An 18,940-nucleotide genomic window follows, 5' to 3' on the forward strand; every position below is an offset into this window, starting at 1 on the left:
ACAGGACAGGACAAAAGATTAAAAGGATGGCCATATTTCTATGTTTTGGGGGATTTGTTTGCTTGCTTGTTTTGAAGAGTTGGAAAGAATGGCACAAAAAATCAAACACTTACTGTAACTGAGATTAAAGACAGCATAACCATTGCCAGGGTAGAAAGAGCCTCTTCCTGCTACACTGAAGCACTGCATCTTATTATTCAATCTCACTGTTGCTTGGATAGCTGGATCGTCACCATTCAGCCAGCTCCAGGCCCGCATGCAGCCATCTATTCGAGGGTTAATCTAGCAAGATAAAAGCAGAACGAAAGGTATAACATGTGAATGAAAGGCAGGGTTGCCAACCTCCAGGCGGTGGCTGGAGATCTCCTGCTGTTACAACTGATCTCCAGCCAATAGAGGTCAATTCACCTGGGAAAAACGGCTGCTTTGGCAATTGGACTCTATGGCATTGAAGTCCCACCCCAGGTATTTCCCAACCTGGAGCCGGCAACCCTAATGAAAGGGCTTAGCTGGGCAGTCCGAGCACCATATTAAAACACAAATGTTTACATGGAAACTGAAAGCACCCCAAGGCTGGCAGCCGGTAGGAGACTCACCTGTGGATGGGTGGAGGAGCTCACCTGTGAATGCCAGTGATGTACTGACATCACTTATGGAATAAGCCAAAAGTGACATCTACGGCGACACTCTAGCATACAGCCAAAACACTATGCTACAGCATTGCCCGATGTAACGATGTCATGGCATACCCCGGCAATGCCAATCACCCCCCTTCCCAATTTCTCAATGCAATTTTTCCTTGCCACCCAGCTGAACTATGGTGGGAAGGTCTCCCATCAAAAAGGGAGACTTGGCCTCCCTGAGTTAAAAAGGTAAAGGTCCCCAGTGCAAGCACCGGGTCATTCCTGACCCATGGGGGTGATGTCACATCCTGACATTTACGAGGCAGACTTTGTTTACGGGGTGGTTTGCCAGTGCCTTCCCCAGTCATCTTCCCTTTACCCCCAGCAAGCTGGGTACTCATTTTACCAATCTCGGAAGGATGGAAGGCTGAGTCGACCTTGAGCTGGCTACCTGAAACCGACTTCCGTCGGGATCGAACTCAGGTTGGGAGCAGAGCTTGGACTGCAGTACTGCAGCTTACCACACCCACGTATACTTGTCCACATTTAAAGGGCTAGTGTGCACAGGGAGGGAGGTGACTATTTTTTTTAATAAAAATGAGTACAGGACAGGGAGCTAAATCTTCTCCACCTAACCTTACTTCTGGAACTAAGCAGAACTGGGAAATCCAGCATGCACTTATTCCATTTTTGATTAAAAATAGGCCCCCATCCCCAGCTTTAGGCAATGGATCACATTTAGTTCAGACCTAAAGATTTATTTTTTTACTGGCATAGTTCCAGACTGGATGAATGGAGATACATATATTACATACAAATAGTGAGGGTGTTTGAATGCAACTTACTGAGATGGCTTATTGGAAATATTAACTAACAGTGACAGTGACAAAGGCAAATGCAATGACTTGTTCAGTAAAAAGACTCACAACAAAATAGCAAGTATCATAATGCCTTTAAATAAGTCTATATTATTTTACATTCCAAGAAAATGTGCAGTCGGTTCACCTTAACATAGCCATACATGGTTAAGCTGAGATACATGAAGAGAAAAGTCCAGAGGATATTAAATACCCCAGTACTAGGATGCCTAAGGCTCATATCTTAAAAAACAACTCTGATAAGTTGTAGTTTTGTCACCATGTTTACCAAACACAGTTAAGACATAAAAAAAACCCCATGGCTTTAAATAAACTAAGAAACAGGCTAATTAGGGACAGTCTAATAAAAATATGAAACCTCAGTCTGGGGTTGGTTTATTAACCACAGTAATTCTTAACGATGATTTCATGTGATGTATGAAAGTTAAAAAGCCTCACTTAATCCTGGTGTTCTCAGTAAAGCTCTTCAATCAAAATAGCCATGTTAAGTGTGATCATCCAGACATTGGCCACTACATTAACTATGGTTAGTACATCAAACCAGAATGTGAAACCATGGTTGGTGGATTAACCGCAGTTCATTTTCATGTGACATATTGATGCAGACACCCTAGCTGGATCCTGTCTTGCTTCCCACAGCCACCCATGACTCAATGCAGTTGAGTATAGTAGAGGTGAGGGAAACAGTGAAAACAGCAATTTCCTGCAAACCCAGATTTCAGTGATCATCTGCAAGCTGAGTCTTGGTTTCACAAATATTCATTTTTTTAAAAATAAAAGAATTAAAATGGACTGGTTTTTCTTTTTGTTATGGAGTTCTCAGTTCGTGAAGTTTTGTCACTGTATGTAAAATCAGAACCAGAGAGCCACTACATGATAGATTTGGAATGGCCTGCTTCTTGGACCTAAGATCCACTCTCTTCTTTGACAGTCTACAAGCTGGAGTTGCGGCTCAGCAGCAGAGTCCATGATCTGTATGAAGGAGATCCAAGGTTCAGTTCTTGACATTTCAGTTTAAGGATCTCAGGGAACCTTTGTTTGCTTGAGGCAATGGAGAGCTGCTGCCCGTCAGAGTAGGTGATACTGAACTAAAAGGATCCATGGTCCTACACAGAAGAAGGCAGCTTCATATATATTCAACTTACTGCCACACAAGTCATAAATGCTCTGGCTACAAAGGTTGATTCATCTAGCCATAGGTGGTATGGGTAGTGGAGACAGAGCACTATGTGCAAATCAGCAATTTCATTTTTCTTTATGAGAGAAATTGTAGACACACATTTTACTATACCTAGATTAAAGCTCAATGCAGCCACCAAATAAAATTGCTTTTGGGGTTTGATCTGTGTTATCCCTGCAATCTGTATTTAATTAATAACCTTACTTACTGGTTGTACAAGATGGTTGGCGTTAAAAGGAATGCCTCCCACTGTTAGGTGTAGCTGATACAGTCCTTTGTCCAGAGTAAACAGATCTCCCGAGGCAGCAATCTTCATAACTGCATCCTTATTGACTTTTATAACCAAACTTCTCTCTAGTTCTTCAACAGATATCTTGAAGAAAAAAAATTGCAAATTGGATCAGGGAGAATTATTACTGTATGATACACCTGCAGCCACCAGTTTAATTACATTTACAGTCCATATTATTCTAATTCAAAGGAAAAGTATTATAGATTCACAAATATTGAAGCCTCAAAAGCACCATGTGATCACAGTATCTTCCTACAATCTCCTTACTTTTCCGATCAATGGAGGAAAAATCTGGAATTGATTTAAGAAATGCAAATGATGGTTTTAAGTAAATTGATTGCTTCATAGTGAGGTGTTTTTGGTCAACAAATACATTTTGTAATCCAGCAGTTCTGGTCTGACTGTTGTAACTGACAAGCCAGTGCATACTAATTCCATATTTAGATATTGTCCACAATAGATTTAACTATTCTCGAATAAATACTTTTTTTTTTTGCTGTCAAGTCATAGCTGACTTATGGCAACCCCCGTAGGGTCTTCAAGGCGAGAGATGTTCAGAGGTGGTTTTCCACTGCCTGCCTCTGCGTCACGCCCCTAATATTCCTTGGAGGTCACCCATCCAGATACTTGCCAGGGTCGAGGTTGAAAAGTGTTTGACTGGCTCAAGGTCACCTAGCAAGTTTCCACGACACAGTGGGGATTCAAACCTGGGTTTCCCAGATTCTAGACCAACACTTTAACCACTACACAATGCGGGGCCCCTAAATACCTTTAACCAACACCGTATTTTAGGTCTTCTGAAACTCTACTCCAATGTTCCATTTAATGCAGAAAATTACTAATTTTAGTGAGAGTGAAGGAACTAAGTTAAATTACAGAAGTATAAGTTACTGAAGAAGTGTTTTATACATTTATTTTTTAATAAAATAAATAAGTTCCCTTTTGATGGGGTGGGGGGGAGGTAGTTGTGAATGTCCTGCATTGTGCAGGGGGTTGGACTAGATGACCCTGGTGGTCCCTTTCAACTCTATAGTTCATGATTCTATGATTCTAAACGCTGTTTTTGGTAAGGAACACATTTGCATTGCACACAATATTCAAGAACATTTCCTAGTTTCAATTTGCAAGCAGGTCATTATTTTAAGTACCTTGTTAGCAATTAACCCTAAGTTACAAAGAAACAAACTGTTGTTCCATCATAAACATTACATCACTTGACAGCATCTTTTGAGAAATACAAAATGTTCCAGGTAAAGTTTTGGAGGTGTAGGTTTTAAGAGTTATAGTTATGAGACAAGCAGCCTATAATAACCATACTCACCGTCTGCCACATTCCATGGTTGATAATTGGCCCACTGCTGGTTACACGGCCTACACCATTGTACTTCAGCTGCAGTTCTAACCGGCCTTTACGCAAAGCCAAAACTATCCACGTACTGTCTTTATGGCCTCCAGCAAAGAAAATGACGCCTTCGGGATCAAAGGTTCTAAAGTCGAACTCAGCCACAAATCTGAATACATGGACGGCAAGCAACAAAATTAAATTATGCAGTGTTTCAGGAAGGGTAAAAAAATACAGTATATTTTCCATATAGCTGGTATCATGAAGTACTGCCTTTAGGTTCTGCTGTATCTGATAAATGGAAAGCGTACAATCAACTTGTATAAATAGAAATATCAAAAAGTATATATAAAAAAGCAACTTTCCTCAAAGTACTAAAATAATCTTATGAGACTCTAGTCCAATAGGACCTAACCTGAGAGACCAACAAGACTTTTGTAGTATAAGCTTGAGACAGTCAAAGCTTCCTTAATCAGATACCAATAATCTTGCTGCTTCAGGCAACAGAGAATTTCAGTCCAAGGTTGCCAAAAATTGTGTGTGGGGGGTGTCAATCAGTTCCCTCTAGAGGATGAAAGGGGAGAGGAATTTGGCAGGCACTCCAAAAAGGGACAAAAAAAGTTACCAACATTTCTTAAAGGAATCCTTTGGTAGTAGGGAAATTAGGAGTTAGGAGCATCATGAAGAGAGGAGAAATGAGGATAAAGAATGTAGAAAGGAGAAGGGAACAATGGCGGGGGATGGTTCCATCATGCACTCATCCTGACTGGCTCTCTCCACCCTAGAGTTGCCAAGAGATCTCCCGCTGGAGATCTCCCGATATTACAACCGATCTCCAGCCGATAGATATCAGTCCACCTGGAGAAAATTGTTGCTTTGGCCATTGGACTCTATGGCATTGAAGTCCCTCCCCTCTCCAAACCCTGATTCCTCAGGCTCCACCTTAAAAATCTCCCGCTGGTGGCAAAGAGGGACCTGGCAACCCTACTCCACCCATTGCAAGTACTTGCAGGCCCCCCTTTGTGCTGTTACGATTTTGGAAGATTAGTTAAGCATCCTGTGGCTTCTTTGTCTTTCTTGGTGAATAAAAAGTCAGTCACTCTCTCATTATTACACACCTTTACCTAAAAAGTGACAGAACTGGATCCTGACATGCATGAAACTGGCATCTTGAGAGGAAAAACCCGGTTAAGAATGATGTCTGAAACCACAAAGAATTATTTGTTCAAACAGAAACTAGTCAAGGACCAGGCAAGATGAACAACTATATTTGCTAACTATGTAATTCCAACTAACAGCAAAATCTTAAGAATGTTTACTCCAAAGCAAATCCCACTGAATTCAGTGGGATTTGTTACCTGTGGACTTAGGAGTGCAGACCCAAATGGCAAACCTTGATTGCACATGTGACACAGACTTCTGTGCCATTTTAAAATTGATTTATTGTGGCAACTGATGAAGCAGACTGCTGCATATGAAAGATCATGCTGCAGGACGCCACTGTGAACATTTTTGCTGAAATACAATTGCAGTCCGCCCCCCCGAATCTGTAATCTTTGGAAATGATCATTATTTTGGTGTCTCAACATCTCCTTTTTAACAGCTATATGAGATAAGAGCAATGGAAAGTGCAGCGAGGAGCGAGAATGATAGCAAAAAATGTAATTGATGGGAGCATGTTCCAGCTAGAAGAGTTAACAGTTGTTCCTGCCAAAGAAGATCATCCTGATAGGCATTTATGGTTTCCACTTACCACCTACTATCGATAGCTTAGGGACAGTGTCATTGATTCGATATATTTTATTCATTAAAGTATTTACTTTACCTTTTCAGCTAAACATGGAGGCCCTAGGCAGCTTACAAGAAACCTACCTGTCAGTTTGTTATAACAAACACTCCCCCCCCCAATAAATAGAACAGCCACACAACTATTCTCTTGCGCTTCGAAATGGATTCTTACCTCGTATGTTGTTTCCTTCTAAAACGTAGTTTGATAATAGGTGTGCCACTAAACATTCTTCCAAGGTAGAGTGTCTTAATGCTTTTTTCAGCAGCAAAAGATACACAAGGCAAAATATCCTATATAAGGGAAAAACCAAAAACATAGAACAAAACTCCTTGAAACACTCAGTTGAGATAAAGATGAAAAAGACAAGAAATACATTTTCTTGGTTTTATCTTGTTAATGAGACGAAATGTTGGTGTTAATGAGACGACAGTGAACTTACCTGGCAGAAGTGTGTGGGGGAGGGGAATACAACTAAACCAGGCATGCTTAAAGATGTACCCAATGTATTTCTATTGCCTAGTGCATGGTTAGCATCTGTTACTAAACTTATGCTGGGCACAGAAACATTAGCGGATCTAGGCAAAAGCCAGGCTGCTACAATGTTCACAATTCATATATTTTCTACTTGAAATAACAAGTGGTCAGTTAATGGGATCTTGGGATAGATCTCTTCGTAAACAGGCTTCCTGGCTGATAAAGGTAAAGGTCCCCTGTGCAAGCACCGGGTCATTACTGACCAATGAGGTGATGTCACATACCGATGTTTTTACTAGGCAGACTTTGTTTACGGGGTGGTTTGCCAGTGCCTTCCCCAGTCATCTTCCCTTTACCCCCAGCAAACTGGGTAAAGGTATACTTACAGCCTATTCCTGAGCTTCAGGGCTGAAAGTTGTTAGGAGGCGCGCAAGTGGCCACGCCAGCACCCATACCACTTGCGGTAGTGCCAGTGCCACTTGCATAGGCAAGACTGGCACGAGCGCTGGCGTTGGGCTGCTCATGCCGGCCTCCCTGCGCTGCTGTGGCAGTGTGGCCTTGGGATGCCAGCTCAGCCTCCCACCGTCATCCCAGGGGGCGTTCCTGGGGCATTCCGGGGGTGGAGCTGCCTTTAGGTGGCTTCCTAACCCCCTTTAGGCCGGGAACACTCCCTTTGCCCTTCCTTACCTTGAGTTACGCCACCTTTTTAGGTGGAGTAGCCCTGTGGAACGCTATGGAGCAATTCTATGGGGCTCACAGGTAAGGGCAAAATGGTGGATTTGGGGGGGGATCCTCCTTTGGAGGTGGTGCGGCTGCGCTGCCTCCAGCCACCAGCTCAGCCCTCCCCCTCAGGAATGGGCTACTTATTCTTATGGTAGCCTTTTACAACTCTCATCGAGATCCAGTCCCCCCCCTTGAACATTATTGTTTCAAAGCTTTGAAACTAAGTTCTTCTATGTCTACTCAATGCAATAAGAATTGAACACTACCTCACAGGTATTCATGTCACTGGAAAGCTTAACTCCTCCTCTTCCGTTACAGTGGCAGGTGTAACTTCCTGGTGAATTGACACAAGTTTGCTCACAAAAGTTATGTGCACATTCATCCACATCTGTACAAAACCGGCAAGGGGGGAAGCAGAGACATTGTTTCTTATATTAATTTTTTATATATATAGTACTGGAAAAAGACACATAAGATGGAAAGGCTACTAGTGGGTGGAAGGTCTGACCCCGGACTTAAGGTGTTACCCACCCTGGATGGGGTTGCACTCAAAACTGTACATTTCTCTGCCTCTCTTTCGCTGCTCCTGTAACTAGCATGAGCAAAACTGGAGGCTAGAATCCAAGCTAACATAGAATACTATCAATAAAACAGTACGATTAGAACCGTTATGACAGAGTACTTTAAAAAGAACTAAAACAGCAACACAAAGAAAGCTGAACTAGTAACAGTTAATCAATACCTAGAGAAGGCTATTTATATAAACATGTCTTCACTTGCTGGTGGGACCACCACTGAGAAAGCCCTGTTCCATGTAAATGAAGAGAAGCAAATACATCTTGACTGGCAACAGACCCTTTTTTTGGAACTCAGGAAGGAGCCATACAAAAACACTGGATATAGTTCACACTAGCTCTCTCCTACAGTCATTAAACCACCCAGCCATCATTCCATACAAACTTAAAGTTTGCTCTTGCAAATAGGCATTATTCAGAGTCAGAATAAAGGTGGCCATATGATACAGTCTAGGTTGGAGTCTAGAAACATCTCACCCAACAGATAATTTGCAAACAGGACTTTTACGGACCCCAATAATTCTAGATAATCTTCATTTTTTTTTAATTGGGCATGTTTCAAGCCATCAAAGATGGCTAGTGTTGCCAGGTCCCTCTTTGCCACCAGCGGGGGTTTTTTGGGGTGGAGGGCGGGGTTTGGGGAGGGAAGGGACTTCAATGCCATAGAGTCCAATGGGCAAAGCGGCCATTTTCTCCAGGTGAACTGATCTCTATCGGCTGGAGATCAGTTGTAATAGCGGGAGATCTCCAGCTAGTACCTGGAGGTTGGTAACCCTAAGGATGGCTGAAAATTATGACGAGTTGGATCCTATGGATTTGTTCCATTAATAGAATAGATTGACTTCTCCTGATGTAAGAGGCTCTTCCATTAGTGGAACCAAGCCAGTTTGCATGGATAGCCAAATATGAGAATTAGTATTTAAAAGGCTTAAAAACAATCTTGTGAAAGAAGAGAAAAACTTCAAAATAGGAATATAATATATCACATACTGGTTTTTCATCCCATTTACTAACCTTGGCAATGCTTTCTTACATCATCAAATTTGTAGCCTTCATCACAGAAGCATGAATAAGAACTTATTAAATTTTTACACTGAGCTTCTCCACAGATGCCTGGCAATACTGTGCATTCATCAATATCTGAAAGGGACGGGGGGAAATGCAACAAGATTTAACAAAAATAATCAGAATGTCAACCTCATTTCACTATCTGGCTCTAATATCAAATCCTGGCCCAGAGTCAATTATCCGGCCATTATTACAAAAAAAAGTGGAAGTCAGAAATAACTTCATAGTTCCCAGAAACAAAAGGCTGGGAAGGTGTAGGCTTTGGATAAAAGCTATTAATTTACTAAAAGAAGAACAATGAGGGGGGAAAAATCACTGGAAAATGAGTTGTGTAAAATAGGGTCAGAAATGGTGTCATAAAAAGATCACAGAACTATGAAATGAGATATCATTTGTTGTGCTCAGGAAATAAGCCAGGAATTAAAACCAAAACATGACTTGATCCACCAAGAAGAATCCATATATGGGTTTCTACATGGTGTTTCGTTGCACAAGAATCACAAGCAGTTGTCCATCCAAATTCACATCTGCATAGTGATGAGAATCGGTACAAGGCATCCAGTCTGATTTACATTTGCAGTGTAAACGTACATCATCAAACGTTCACTCATTGCTATCCAAAATGCAAATGTTTCAGTTGTGCACCAGTATAGCAGTAGTTACAGTGTTGAACTTGGGAGACCTGAGTTCAGTTTCTTGCTCAGGCATGAAACTATATTAGGTTATAGCTACACTGTCTCTCAGCCTCACCTACCTCTCAGAGCTATGGTGAGGATAAAATAGGATAACAACCTCATACTTGGCATTCTGAGTTCCTTGAAAGAAAGATGAGTTAGCCAAGCTTCCAAAATACCTAGCCATAGAACCTTTCAAAAACCATTCTCCATGTTTCAGAGATTCTCACATTATCATTTACAGTCCTGTAAATATTTCCAGTTATAGGGAGCACCAAAATCCAACAAGAATTTTGACAGAAATGGGCTTTGTAAAGTTTCCTGAGAATTTTGGGGTCAAAAAACAAACAGTCAACTGCCACAGACAAGGAACAAAGAAAGGTAAGATGGCCACTGTCCAAGAAGGTAGAAAATTTCATGCAATTGCATCACAAATTAATTAGGTGAATAAAATCAAAAGACCATATTCAGAAACACAAGCTACAAGAAACTTGGTTATGCCATAGTGTTTTGCAGAAGGAATTCCTATATGGAAACTGATGAATAATTTAGACTGTAATAAAAAATGCACTTTGGTAAAGCCATTCAGGCCAACATATGCCAGCAATTCAATTTCTCTAAGAGGGCAGATCTTCCGGGCTTTTCCTTCTGATCACTGCATGGCACAGAAAACACTCTGATGAAAAGGCAAACATATTTTTTCCTGGAATACACAAACACATAATTCCACCATCTACACTGGTTCTGCACTTATCCCCATTTGCTATTAAGGGAAACTAGCATGATTCAAGGCATCTGGAGTCACGTTTTCATGGAGAGACATTACAGAAGGGAATCATGGGCTAGGACTACAATATATCAGTAATAGGGCTGTGCATATCAATTTCCTGAACCAAAAATAAACCTGAACAAAGCCGAAAAAGTTTCTTTCAAATAGGCTTGAATTTTTTTTGCATAAAAAGAGTCAAGGATCTTGACTGAATAACAGCTGAATAGCAAAAACATTTCTTGGTTGCCTCTGAGCTTCAACTGAAGCCAGCCAGCCTTAGATTGACAGTTCTTCTTTTCCTTTTCCTTTTCTCTATGCCTTAATTTTTTTAAAACTCTCATTTCCTTTTCCTTCCAGAGAATTACTTTTGACTAATAAAAGTAAGCGAAAATGGGGACAGGGAAAGGGTTTAACTTTTTTGGCATGCAGCCTACAAAATGATGGTTTTGTTCAGACAGAAATGTTACATGGCAGTTTACCGGGGGGTAAAAAATCCAAGTTTTATCATAAACATCTCTACCCTGTCACCACAACATTTCTCTAGTAATTAATCTTATTTTTCACCCCACAGAAGTTTTTTTTTAAATGCACACTGCCAAAACCCAAATATTTCATGATATAATGCAATGGCAATCCAGGAAGATTAAGGGGGGGACAGACTTTGCCAGATGCTGTTTTTCTCTGTGTCAGAGAAAACTGGTTAGCTGGGGCACTTTGGCACAATCCGCCACACAATCCCTTTGTGAATCACGCCTTTGCTATGGTTCTGGATAGCTCTTGCGGTATGACTTCAGGCATGCCTCGGCATGAATTCCTGGCTTTTCATAATGAAATCTTAAAATCACTGATGTGTGACAGAATAAGAAGCATTAGCAATCGTTTAGTTTAGCATTCAGCGCTGACAAAGTAATAAATGCAATACAGCATCCCACGGAACCTCAAAGGTTCGTATGTTCATTGTGGCTTGAGCTTTTCTGGACGAGAATCCACTTTGTCAGAGCCAAGTGATCTCTAAGCCAAGAAGAATTATAAAAACCAGCAAATAGTTTAGTTTTCAAGATGCCCCCGAAGTCTTTTCTTCTGGTTTGAAATAGCAGACTACCTTTGTAATGAATAGAATGTTTCACCCAGTAGAACTGGTGCTGTGAGGATTTTATTTATTCCAGCCCAGTTTGTGTAGAAACCTTTTGAGAAACTCTTTCTGCTTGGCGCAACAAAGAAAAAGCTTAAATCACAATATCTTACCTTCACACGTTTTGTTGTCTTTCTGAAGAGCGTAGCCACTATAACAAGAACAGCGATAGCTGCCTTGCTTGTTGAAACAGATCTGCATGCAGCCACCATTCCTCTTAAGACACTCATCAATATCTGGATATAGATACAAAAGAATGAGTTTTCAAAATCACATGAGGCTAGGAAAAGCATATTTCAAGACAATGGGTTGGATCCAGCCAGATCCTCAGTGAAAACCAAACACGCCCAATACTGTTAACTTTCAAAAAACTAATTTAAACAATATACAGTGCATTCCTGAGAGGAATGCCTGTGCCAGGCTTCAGAGGCAACGTGGCTGCGCTGCCTCCTCCAGGCACAAAAAATCCGTGCAACCCTCATAGGGTTGCATGGGACATATCTCGCCAAAAATAAAAAGGGGCATTCCTGGGCTGAAAGGGCTTTGGAGGCCGCCTAAAGGCGGCTCTGCCCCCAGCCCGGCAACAGAACGCCCCGGGAACATCTCCCGGGATGCTGTAACACCTTGGGAACACCTCTCGGGACACCATAATGCCTTGGGAACGCCGGCATTCGGACAATGGCAGAAGGCTCTGTTGGCGTCCTGGGCAAGCGCTGCCATGGCAGTGCCCCGCGACCGGGCCTTCCCACTGGTGTTCGGGCTGCTAATGCCAGCGTTAGCTGCCTGGACGCCGGGGTGGGGGTGGGGGGTGGACTCCAGCGCAGTGCCTTCCTGGCCTACTAAGGGCTTTCGCCTTCGAGGCTCAGGAATGCGCTGTTAGTTTGGGAGAATTTTAAATGTTAACAGCAACATTTCGTATCAATATTTATATGGAAGTGTTAAATCAGATAGCCCAGTTTTGGAGGTGCACGTTATCATATATTGATGACGTACAGCTACAAATGACATTAGTTAAGCTTCCAGAAGTAGCTGTCTTTGACCCTAGATGTCAAGTGGATAAGAGTGAATAACCTTAAACTAAATCCAGAGATGATGTTTGTTGTATAAACTGACATCCTGGATTAATTTATCCATTTTGGACTTGGTAAAGCTATTACTAGCAGGTCATGTGCTGGATCTAATCTGTGTTCTGCTGGTGGAAATAGGTGAAAGGATCCGCTTTGACCACCCGAAAAGGCAGTGCTAGTAATCATGGGGTATGAATGGAAAAGGCCATGTGGGACACAGGCTGTAGTAAGGAAGATAATTTAGTGAGGTTGAGCAGAGAAGCAGGCAAAATCCAACTCCAAGGTCAGAGTTTAGGATTCTTCTGCAACCCACCTAGTTAATAAAGGAAAAACAGATTGGAGTGGTTGTCAGGAATACAGAGCCATAAGCAGCACAGTAACAGACTTACCTTGTTCACATCTTTCTCCTTGCCACCCTTCTTTGCAATGGCAAAAGAATCCACCCTTCTTATCTTCACATGATTTAGTACCTTCTTTACTACATGGGTTAGGTGAACACTGATCTGGCAGATCTGCGGAGGAAAATCCATATCATAATTTTTAAGCCTTGAAATAACAGGCTTAAAAAGAAACCACAGCCCCTTCCTTCTTTTCTCCACTCAAGACTTTGCCACCTCCGTCATCATTAAAACTGAATCTTTCTGGCTCTAGTATTTCCATTTCTCCTCTCCCCCATTTCCTTGCTCCCATTAAAGCATGAAGCTGTGGTTTTATCTTTGATTATTTTCTGTATTTGCTCCCCATTTTCAGTATTTCACCCAATAAAGTAATTTCACTTGAAATTACAACGGGGGGTTGAGTGCTAAAGCATCCCTTCGCGATGTGGTGCTTCCGTGTTTACCCCCAGAAGTGATGTAATCACAGCACGAGCAGCTGCGCGCAATCGCCACCCCAGCCCTGACCCAAAAACCTCCTGCTGGTGGAGAGGAGGGACCTGGCAACCCTAGACAACACCCTCTTTTCTCCAACTTCTTGTCCTCTCCCAGATACAACAGGAACTCCTTCTTAGCTTCAAAAATGTCTGGTTTTGTTCTCCCTTTTCTCCCCTCTCATATCTTGAGCCATTCCTGCTTAGTAACTTGAGTGCTCTGGCTCCACCACATTCAACCATCCAAAGGTTTCCCACAAATGCAAATAATTCTGGCCTTTCCCCCCTTGCTGTTGTTTATATTTAAGAGTTGCCCTTTGGAACACCTGATTGATACTGCCTATCCTTCATATTTCTCATCAAAATCCACCTCTTCCACAAAGGCTCTGGCAAAGCCCTCAAGTTCCCACTTCCTTCCAAAACTATCAACATGTCTTATCTGAACTAAACGCATGTTCTTCCCCTGTTTATTGCTGCCTCCACGTTTCATCCTTCCCTTTGCTATTTCCCCTACAATGGATTTGAGTTTTTAAGCTGTTTGTGCCAAGGACCTGTTTTCTTGCACCCTGCAGTGTCAAAAATGTACTTTGCAAAAAAGAACTACGATAACAGTGCTGGCAAAAGGAAAACACTTTGGCGTATTTGCCACTGTTTCTGTATAGCTGTCTTCGTTTTGATCCTTACTGCTCAAAACCATGGATTAAAAAAAGGGCGTGTGCATGGTGAACTCTACACACAGACCTGCCAGTTAAATTTCACATTCCAGCGCATAGGCAAGACAGGCTGGATGCTGGCCAGGTGCTACGTTGCACAGAGCATACCTGTTCTCACAGAGGTACGAATGGGCTCAAAGAGTATACACAGATGCTTGGTCCCAAACAAACAGTTATCCCTAAGTGCCAGCACGTGCATCCATAGGCACTACTTACACATGCAAGCACCCTCTCTTCCCAGGCACAAAGACAGGCATATGCCTACAGATACAGCACATGCTACGGACATGTGCTCAGTACAGTAAATCTTCTATCACTCCTCCCTATGCTTGTCAAACTACTTCCCTAGCACTTCTCCAGCATATTGGGTTAGATCCTATCTAAAGTCCATGAGTGGAAATGTGGCTTCCTTGACTTCCTCCTCCCATTGCAGCCTTACATGCTGCTCCTGGGGCAAAAATGCATGGTCGCTTTAGCCTCCTTTATTCCCTGTTTCAGCCAGGATTCAGCCAGGACTGAATGCATGTGTTTCGCCGAACATGCGTTCGATCCTGGCTGAAACAGGGAATAAAGGAGGCTAAAGCGACCATGCCCTAGAGTATTTGGGACTTCCAGAAGCAGGAATAGGGGCCATTAAATGGCTGCCACATTGGGAGGAAATCCCCCCTTGTGTGCGCAGATCTTTTTCACAGGATCCATTCCACTGCCCTCCCAAAGTAAGCAGTGTTAAATTAGAAGTAATGTGCAGCTTTGATCACAAGTTCAGTTAACTCGTGGGGAGCATTAGTTGGTGCATTTCTTAACAGCAACAATGGATGAAATTGGCTAGCCAGCCTCCCACTGAGATAATTCCACTCAGACAACAATTGTCATTGATGATTTGGGCAGACTGCACAGTTGCTCAATGACCATCACCATCGGTCCTAGGGAGCACAAAACTCACTTTTACTTTCCAGCAGTGTGCCATATAGATAACGCCCCCCCCAAGAGCATATGAAATATGTACTACATTCTAAAGATATTTGTTGTTTTTTCAAAGAGAAGAAAAGGATGTTCTAGGAATGCAGCTGCCAGCATTTTTAGTCTGTAAATCAGCAGGCATGTGTGGGCCCAGCTCAGATCAGTACAGTACCACAAGGGGAATGGGTAGACTTAAGCCTCTCCCCTTGTGTCATTTTTCTGGCCAGAAATGGCCCCAGAGCAGCCCTGTTGGACCATAAACATGCATGCATACATACATAAGTGCCATCAAGTCGCACCTGATTTATGGCAGCCCCAGCAAGAGGTTTTCAAGGTAAGTGAGAAGCAGAGGTGATTTGCCATTACCTTCCTCTGTGAAACCTTCCTTGTTGGTCTCCCTTCCAAGTACTGACCCAGCTTATCTTCTGATATCTGACTAGATAGGGCTATACCATATCACTTTCCATCCCACCAGCCCCCTTTCATCTGCACACCCTCCCTCCCAGTCTGAATGGATGTATTGCCGGAGTAACACTGTCAGCAACTCCCAAAGAGGTGAACGCAGCATAGGATCCTGGGATAACATCTACAGCAACTGCTTCCAAGGAACCCTTGTTGGGAGAAATCAGGGTGTGCTAACAGCAACCCAAGTCACACTGGGCAAGAAGACAAAGATGCCTCGTCTTGTATTGTTTTTTACATGATATGTAATCACTGACCATTGACACAAGTTGGCCGTTACCTGCCCTGAGATAGTCTGGAACTTCCAATTCAAAGCTTCCCATTGTCTCCAAAACTCCTGCCCAATACATGACTCACCTTAATATCTCAGATTTTGTAATCCTGAATTATAATTCAAACAAAAACTGCCCTTCCTGGTGCTGTTTAGTCAGTCCTATAGTTTTCTTCTGATTACTCTCAAGTATTCCTTTATCCTCTGTTGTAATCTTTTGTTTCCTGAAAAGAACCCATTTTATGCTAAGGGCCACAAAAGGTATAACTAACTTGACTTTAGAGCCAGGAAAGAGGGTCTCTGATCCTTGACACCAGCTGAACTACAACAGACTCCCGACACACACTGGATCCCTCCCTCTTCCATCTCCTTTCTTCACAGAATAGGACAGGTAATCTTTGCTCTCCCCCTGATCTATCCCCCCTATTTCCCAAGCCACTATTCCTCCATTTTCCACACCATTAGCTCAAAGATTAACTCCTGCTCCAGACTGGAGTAGCTCTGCTGAATGTTTCTTAGTTGTTGCTATATTAATTGGGATAAGGAATGTGTCTGTGCTTTGGTTAGCACTGCTAGTATTTGCTTAGGATAAGTCCCCCACCTCTCCACTATTGTACAAAATCCCTCAATAAACTCTGTATTCCTTTTAAATCAGATCTCTGTCATCCTTTTCCTACAGAAGACTTGCTACTCACAGCCACCTCTTTAGGGAAAAGATTCCGGTTTGCTGTGCCCTGCACAAACACGCAAGCTAATGCCCCATGTTAATGTGAATGTATATTCACGTGTTTGTGGGGGTGCGATAATACAAACTTAAGTATACCTATACCAGCACTCATTCTCCCAATGGGTCAAACAGTAGTTGTATGGGAACCATTTCATGTTGGGAAAATGACGTGGGGTGGTAGTGGAAAAGACCTGATCTGAACTGAGCCTGCGAATGTTTGCCATACAAAGAAAAATAATGCTGGGAGCTTTATTCATGGAACTCCCTAGTTTGGTCTTGAACACAGAGCGATTTTTCACACATGTAAAGAACTATGGTCCTTTTACCCTTGCATTTGATTGCCATCAGCATTATCCTCCGGCTGCACATTATGATGGGCATTTGTATTTCTGCCCCTGGCTCCATTCTGTTTCAAAATATGATAGGATTGTGGCTCAACTAGAAGACTAGCTCTAGGCCTAAGCAGACAGTACTTCAGAAATCTTCTAGAGGAGATAAGAACTTATCTTGAACCATAGCACAAAGTTCTGCTGTGAGAAAGGGAGACAAAAACTCGGATTCTTAAGGAATGGTATGTGAATATACTGTGTTCAAGACAGACATATCTATAATATTTTATCTTGAAGCTCAGACTCTAGTATTTGAAGATGTCTGCAATGGAATGATTAAGCATCTCATCAGAATACCCCATATCAGAAGGTTTCACCCAGACAAACAAGCAAAATCTATTGCTCTTGCAAATCCCTGAAAGCAAAAACTTGGAAGAAAGGTATGCTGAAGCCCTCACAGAAGAAAGAGATGGAGGAGAAATTCACATTGGCACACACAGCTGCTGTTTCCATTCAGAGCACAATAAATTTATTTGAAAGGTTTTCATTGCACCTTTTTATCAATTGCTTTCCAAAGTAATTTTAAAAATTATAAGCAGAATACCTGCAGAGCTCACAGATCACAGAGGAGAGGAGGAAAGAAAATAGTTGTTGAACAGCAGTAGGAGTACAGAAGTGAAATATTCCCCTTTTTTATACAACCACAGTGTCTGCCACTTCCATATTAGCACTCTTTTGGTCTTAAGCATGGCTGGAACAGTAGTTTCATTTCCTGAGGAGCAGCATCACATTATTAAGGTTCTGAAAATGCTCTTTAATCAAGCTCTTTCAATTCTGGGGAAGAGACCATGTGTCAGGATTTCCTCCACCCTCTACCTACAATACTCATACAGACCACTGGTTTGCCCAAACCCCATCCCCCAATCCCCTCTGCCACTCAGCTCCATAGGAGAATGCAACAAAGAACCAGACCTCTTCAGCTCTCAAATGGTCATACTTGTGACCTGACCTCCGAGAATTCAATTCAAAATGTGAATCCAACCATAGGTGAGATCTCAATGCCAGTGATATGGATATTGTTTCTGGCAGGTAATGCCAGGAACAAGAAATTCTAATCCCCTTGCTCAGAAAAAGTACAAATCAGCTCCCAGGCCTACCACTTCCTTAAGACACACCTAATGCATTATATCAGGAAAAATAAGGAGGCAAGAAATAGGTCTTGGCTTTGAATTAGGGTTGCCAGGTCCCCTCCGGCCACCAGCGGGGGATGGGGGGTAGGGTTGCCAGATCCATATTGAGAAACTCCTAGGGATCATGGGGTGCAGCCTGGGGAGGACAGGGACCTCAGTGGGGTACAGTGCCATAGAGTTCACCCTCCAAAGCATCCATTTTCTCCAGGGGAATTGATCTCTGTAGTTGGGAGATGAGCTGTAATTCCGGGGGATCCTCAGGTCCCACCTGGAGGCTGGCATCCCTAGTTCAAACTCCAGAATAAGTTGTAAGTGGCCTTAGACATGTCACTAATACAAAACACTAAGAAAAAAGAACTTTATAATGCTATTATTACAATGCTATCAATACGGTAGATAATTTTAAGAGACCCAATATTTATGAGGACACTATGACTTTAAGTGAGTGGCGCTTTACATGATATAGATCCTAGAGGGTCAGAGCAGATGAGCAGAGTCATCTGCTCCTTTCAATACTAATTTCTAAGTTATGTAAATAGTTAATCAAGTCCATCTTGTTATACTGCATCCTGGATCCTGAAAGTTATTCATAAAGAATGGGACACTATTTTTTACACTTGCTTAATATTGCTTCATTCATCTCTAGCAGCAAATATCTTTCTCTGTTGTCCTCTGATTAGATAAAAGTTTGTACATAAATGCAGTCAAGAATCTGGAATATTACAGAAATTTTACATCCAGCCATTTCCTCTTTTTTCCACCAAGAAATGTGATACATTTTGTTTTCCCTCTCATTTTTAGTGGTGGCGATAGACCGAATGACTACCTCAACAA

At 42.3% G+C, this 18,940-nt stretch overlaps 1 protein-coding gene across 1 annotated transcript in view; it reads right to left on the minus strand.

Annotated features, from left to right (window-relative positions):
• GAS6 (growth arrest specific 6) overlaps nucleotides 1-18,940 on the minus strand; it is a 54,925-nt gene that overhangs the window by 12,736 nt on the left and 23,249 nt on the right. Inside the window, exons 5-12 of the mRNA XM_056861943.1 lie at nucleotides 12,976-13,098; nucleotides 11,633-11,755; nucleotides 8,891-9,016; nucleotides 7,568-7,689; nucleotides 6,276-6,394; nucleotides 4,295-4,484; nucleotides 2,890-3,054; nucleotides 114-282 (exon numbers count right to left, since the gene is read on the minus strand). Coding sequence (XP_056717921.1) covers nucleotides 114-282; nucleotides 2,890-3,054; nucleotides 4,295-4,484; nucleotides 6,276-6,394; nucleotides 7,568-7,689; nucleotides 8,891-9,016; nucleotides 11,633-11,755; nucleotides 12,976-13,098 — 1,137 coding nt within the window. The remainder of the gene's footprint in view (nucleotides 1-113; nucleotides 283-2,889; nucleotides 3,055-4,294; nucleotides 4,485-6,275; nucleotides 6,395-7,567; nucleotides 7,690-8,890; nucleotides 9,017-11,632; nucleotides 11,756-12,975; nucleotides 13,099-18,940) is intronic.

This window comes from Euleptes europaea, chromosome 16 (assembly GCF_029931775.1).
Source record: "Euleptes europaea isolate rEulEur1 chromosome 16, rEulEur1.hap1, whole genome shotgun sequence".
Taxonomy (NCBI): Eukaryota; Metazoa; Chordata; class Lepidosauria; order Squamata; family Sphaerodactylidae; genus Euleptes; species Euleptes europaea.